Below are 5,684 nucleotides of genomic sequence, written 5' to 3'. Positions count from 1 at the left end.
GTTTTTTTGTGTTTCCTATTCGGTTATGAAACGGAAAAACCAAAGAACGAACCATACACAGATTAAACAAACTTCTCCTCATATTTTTATAAATAATTTTTTTATAAAATTAATCATCTTTATATATATATATATATATTTATATATCATATATCATATATCATATATACAGCACATTTGGGAATGTAGTGTCTTGATCAAGGACACAACGACGTTTTTTGACGAGCGTGGGGCTCGTACCCGTGTAACTCGAGGTGACATGAGTGGGGGGCGAAAGCACTAACCACTCCGCCAACGCCACAGTCACCCCCACTGTGCGGGCCGTATGAGAGTGTCTGGCGGGCCGGATGTGGCCCGCGGGCCACCAGTTGATGGACATAGACCAAGGTTACTTAACAACCCTAGTCACAAGTGTTTCCCTTTAAGCCTAAAAAGCTTGATCTTAGCCAGGAACTCTTATTGTTTTTTCTCATAAATGCTTATATTTTGCTGACAGACATCTCTCAATTTCCTGACGCCATCATATTCTATAGCACATGTAATTTGCTGAGGTGATGACATGAAGTGATCATGTGACTGGAAATTCAGATGACTGCATAGATGGGGTTGAGAGTAAAAAGCTTTAAATGGCGCATGCAGATATGGTTCTAACTTAGCTGAAACCAGCCCAATGAAACACAGGCCAAAGAGCAGAGATGGGCGGCTGTTTCTTACCGCTTTCCTGTATGGACCTCTGAAGAGCCTCCGCCAGTTCTCTGTCCCCTGTCTCATCTGGACGGTTGTCTTCACGGCTCTCTGGTCCGTATGCCAGCCGAGCGCACTCTGGCAGCTCCGCCTCAGACAGGAAGCTAGTCTCAGTGTTTGTGGTGCCTATCAGAAGCAAGTTCCTCTTCAGGTCGATCGAACACTACAAGAAAACACAAAAAATGATGCTCACGGATATAGTTCATAATATAAAAGAAAATGGAAATCCCTGAATTGTGTGATTCATTCCTATAGCATACTGCAGACTAAGCACAAATTAAAAAGGGGCTCGCACCTGATGTCTCTTCAGCATATCCAGGCCGAGCAGCATGTCCATTGGCTGGTCCTCCAAGATGGAGAAAGAACAAGGGAGGAAGATGCCCTCTATCTGGACCTGAGCTACATGAGTGCAACAACAGAACATAATATAAACTACCCCGACATTTTATTCAGAGACTTTAACATGGATGCAGTTCAAAGAAATAGATCCAGTTTGGAAACATTATTCTAACTACCCAGTCAGACCATCTCAGACACCGTTTTATATCTCTGCATACAGTTAAAAGAAAAGGTTTAGAACAATGGTTAGGTTAGCTGGTTTAAGTGTTAATTTGTCAACCTAGTTTCAACTGTTACAAAGCCATTTTATAACCACACACTGCCTAACAGTAAGCTCCTCATCAGTACTTATTTGAAGCTATAACTATGTCTGAGAGTAGATAGGAAGTTGACTCAAAGACATCCGGTAATTCTGCCAAGCCAGGCTTTATAACCATCCAGCACATTTTCAAACAGCAGGAGTTTGTATGACTGCACAAATTAAAACAACACACCTTACGTTTTTCTTTTCTTATGGAAACTACTCTGGACTCTTTAAATACACTTAAAAAAACGCACCCAAATGAACTCTTCCAATGATCTTCTGGGTGCCCACGCCCTTTGCGATCCCGGCCCAGCGACGGTCCACCAGCCTCATGATGTTACAGCGCTCAGCACATGCTTGGCTCATGATGGTCATCTGGGCTCCTAAAAACAAAACAATGGCAAAAATCGAAATCAAGGAATAAAAAAGGCCTGTACAAGGAAGAGGCGGTACAACGCAGTGTAAATCCAGTCCACCGTTCGGTGATCCGTTCACAAGCGGACAGCATGATCAGATCAGATTATTACTTTGATCAGAAAAAACACATTCTCAATCACTCTTTTATTTGAGCACAGTAAATGCAGATACTGATGTTTTTTCAAATCAGAGAACTTTATACTTTTTTTATCTGTCAGGCCACAAACCAAAACACGACATAGCAAGTTGAACCTGTTAAAGTACAACAGATAGGATCAGGATGTAATGCTTATTACCTGAGTCAACAAAAGCTTTCACAGGGTGTCCATTGGCTTTGCAGTTAATGTAGAGCATAACCACCTGCCCAAAGCTTTCTGGGGCCTCCTCCATTGCAATGGTCATGTTTTCTTCAACATTGTGCTGCCTGGAATATGCAAAAACACAAAGGTACAAGGTTTGCATTATTATAAAGACTGAAAACATGCTTCTCATGTTAATGACTAAGCTGCTTTGCCTTATGCTATCTCTAAATAGTACATTCCAATAATACAAAGGAATAACAACATTATATTGCAGTAAAACTGAGCTGCACGATGCTGGAGACAAGGGGTTATAAATCTAAATGTTCTGCACCATACCTGATGTCCTCCGCAATCTTTGCTTGGGCATCAATATCAAAAGGATCAGCAGTCAGAAGTCTGATCCTCTCTTGCTCTCTCTTGGCTCGATCCTGCTGTTGCTCCAGCAGCACTTTGGTGAAGCGCTCTGAGGAGATGGAAATATACAATGACATAACTGGTTTAGATCTGATAATGTAAGAAAAACATAAACAGAGAGTGTGGCACGTGTCATAATCTGCTCTTTTGTTTACCAATATCTCCGCTCAGCAGAGCATCGGCGAGTGGCGGGTTTCGCTCCTTAAGGAGTGAAAGCTCGTGTGGATTGGATAATAGCATCTGCTGGAGTAAGGCAGGGTCATCCATCCCCTGAGGAGAGGACGTAGAAGATTGTGAGGCGCGCTGCAGCTGCTGTTGAGGCTGCGGCTGTGAAGCCTGTTGCTGCTGCGGCCTTATGGCACCACGCTGACCAGAAGAAGATGAGGTGCCGGGGATTGTGATGGAACGAAAGTCAATATGGGGCAGACCTTAGGAGCACAAGAGATACAGAGTGAGAGGTAAGCACTTTACATGGACACAAACTGACATTAATGATTATAGTTGATGCATACATCTTTGCTGTAGTTAGTTTATGGGTGTTTCCTTCTTGTGTCCCTAGACATATAACCCTTTTTTTCCAACTTTAATGTTTTTTGGCCTGGTCAATGCTTTTTTGAAAGGGTTTTTGGTTAGTTTCCTGAAATGACGTCCATAGTTCACACAAGCCTAAGATACTTTTATGTTTGTTTAGACATCAACTATTTAAGTAAATACCCAATTGGTAAATGGCTAAAGCTTCATCGCATCATAAAAGAGGCGGTTTCAAAGAAGTAACTACATGAGACTATTAAATGTCAGCACGCTGAACAGGAGTCCACCTTTAGCTTTGAGGTGGTGGCGTGAAGTCATACAATCGTGATGTTTGTTTTTAGCCAAACGTTATAAATGTACTTCTGGCAATAGCATTCACTATTCATAAATGATCAAAATGGTGTTAAAATATGTAGATAGTCCTGCTTAACAAAACCTCTGAGTTAATTTACTATAATATTCTGAAATCTAACTGAAAAATGTTAAAATTGTCTGAGGAGCTGTTATGATGCTATCTTCATGCTATCTTCAGGGTTAGACCTACACGTCGTTCCTGCACCTCTTTAAACGTGTCTTACCTGGAAAGGCTGGCTGACTTGGTGGTGGCCTTCTGTCAACTTGCCTGAGAACCACCACATCTCCATCCTTAACACCATATGTCCCCAAGGCACGAGTTGGGTCTTTTAGGGTCTGTTCTATATATGTGACCTGTTTACGGAAAAATACAGAATTCAAATTGATATCATCGCACAAAAGATACAGGTTATTGTTTTGGTTGAATGTAATGATATTGTATTATATTATAAAATACACAACTGAATTAGCTAAGCACACCCAACACAGAAAATATATTTTATTATTTCAAATTGTACAATTGTTAAAAAAAAAAGAAAATTCAGTCATTAGGTCCATTTGCAAACTCTTTTTAGAAAGTACACTTGACTGTAAATAATATATATTTCCACTGGCTAAACATTTCAGTGGTCTGTCTGACTTCAACAACTACTTTACAAGCCAGATGTACAACGTTATTTGAATAGCTATCATTGCATCTGTTTTCAGCATTCCTCCAAAAAGAAATTCATAACAGACCAAGCTGTTTTAATTAAGAAAGGAAAGTGCATTTTGAAGCCTGTTATCTACCACAATTTAGAGTCTGCACATGTTTCAACATGTTCAAAAAAAGGAAGCAAATCATCACTTTAGAAAGTGAAATCAGAGAACATTTCACGTTTTCAGTTGAGAATGGTCTCATTATCAAAACTGTTGAAGATTACATTTCTGTGAACTGACACGACCAATCAAGTATTCAACTGATACCTAATCATTTCAGGTATCTAGCTACATTTTTAGAACATTGTATCAATATATATATATATATTAACAAGGACACCCTCCTTGGTACAGGATTCAGTCAGTGCTCTTTTTAATGTAGCTCCCCATCTTTTGTTCTTTCTTTGAATGTGTTTTAATGTGTCCCTTCTTGGTGTGATGTGTTGTGTTATAATGAACTCTTATTGTTTTCAGATTTTGCACATGCCAACTATAAACAAATGTCAGCCTTTGGCTTGGAAAAAAAGAATACAATAAAGTGTTTGGTACTCTAACATTACTGGAGCATAATGTGTCTCGATAAGAGAAAAGAAAGCAGATGGTTTTGTTAACTTCGTGTAACAGTTAGCCTCAGTCTTTCTACCAGTTGACAGCAGCTAGCTTATTTAGTTTTACTTCCACCCTCAGCTAAAGCCTTCTGTTTGTTAATAACTGCTGGAAAAACATAAAAATAACCCATGGCACGTGTCGTTGTTATGTGTGTTGTTGATAAATGACGTTTCGCAACACACCGTCCATCAAAACAGCAAACGTCCGATTCATGCTAGCCAGTCAGCTAGCTAGCTAGCTAGCTCTTAGCTACGTTAGCTCCCTGGCTACAGCTAGCCTGGCTCTTACCTGGATTTCCCCAGCTGGGATTCCTGATTCCAGTTCACAAAGTGCTATAAAGTCTCTCAGCTCCAGCTCTGGGGAAACATCGAGGCCGAAGGTGGTTTCTGGGCTATCCCTCGGCGCACAGAAAACGGTGACCAGCATCGTTTTTTTTTTAAAAGGCAGGATCACTAGACAGACCCGCTGCAACAGAATGTGAAGTTCCTTGTTTCACAGAGAAAACCCCCAATTATTATTAGTTTTTCTAACAGTTTAAACATGTGTTTCAGTAAAAAACACGTCAAATTGGGAAGTTATATTACAACGAAAGACAGTGACTGCTTTACACTTACTGGGTAAACGCCTGGTGTGACAGTTTCTCTTTTAACAACAACTAAACAACATCAAGTAGTATTGTTGCTCAGTAGTGCCGCATTTCATCTGGCTTGCTTTTCGACATGTCGCATTACAGATTTGCAGTCGTGAGTAGTTTCTTCTTCTAATCTGAACATAGCAGGCATGTTACCACCACCTATTGGATCTGTTGGGTATTACAGACAGCCAAGAACAAAGCAGAACCAAACCAACGCCTATGAACCTTTATATATACAGTCTATGCTATGAACCCACTTCAAGACAATTCAACATTGGTGGAAGAAGTATTCAGATGCTTTACTTGAATACAAGTGCCAATGTATTATTGTAAAAAT

The 5,684-nt window shown here is 40.2% G+C and overlaps 1 protein-coding gene across 2 annotated transcripts in view; it reads right to left on the bottom strand.

The window, feature by feature from the left end:
* ddi2 (DNA-damage inducible protein 2) overlaps nucleotides 1-5,446 on the bottom strand; it is a 9,197-nt gene extending 3,751 nt beyond the window's left edge. Inside the window, exons 1-9 of one of the 2 annotated variants that reach the window (XM_010781418.1) lie at nucleotides 5,328-5,446; nucleotides 5,002-5,199; nucleotides 3,630-3,759; nucleotides 2,676-2,948; nucleotides 2,443-2,569; nucleotides 2,101-2,228; nucleotides 1,642-1,770; nucleotides 1,040-1,143; nucleotides 715-907 (exon numbers count right to left, since the gene is read on the bottom strand). In XM_010781418.1, coding sequence (XP_010779720.1) covers nucleotides 715-907; nucleotides 1,040-1,143; nucleotides 1,642-1,770; nucleotides 2,101-2,228; nucleotides 2,443-2,569; nucleotides 2,676-2,948; nucleotides 3,630-3,759; nucleotides 5,002-5,139 — 1,222 coding nt within the window. In that variant the 5' untranslated portion in view covers nucleotides 5,140-5,199; nucleotides 5,328-5,446. Of the gene's footprint in view, nucleotides 1-714; nucleotides 908-1,039; nucleotides 1,144-1,641; nucleotides 1,771-2,100; nucleotides 2,229-2,442; nucleotides 2,570-2,675; nucleotides 2,949-3,629; nucleotides 3,760-5,001; nucleotides 5,200-5,327 lie in introns of those variants that run through there. The other variant, XM_010781417.1, reaches the window with a different exon arrangement.
* Nucleotides 5,447-5,684: the final 238 nt, after the last annotated feature.

This window comes from Notothenia coriiceps, unplaced genomic scaffold, assembly GCF_000735185.1.
Source record: "Notothenia coriiceps isolate Sejong01 unplaced genomic scaffold, NC01 NC01_scaffold00023245, whole genome shotgun sequence".
In the NCBI taxonomy this organism is placed as follows: domain Eukaryota; kingdom Metazoa; phylum Chordata; class Actinopteri; order Perciformes; family Nototheniidae; genus Notothenia; species Notothenia coriiceps.
Note: the sequence above shows the minus strand (reverse complement) of the source record. Positions and strands in the feature narration are given on the sequence as shown.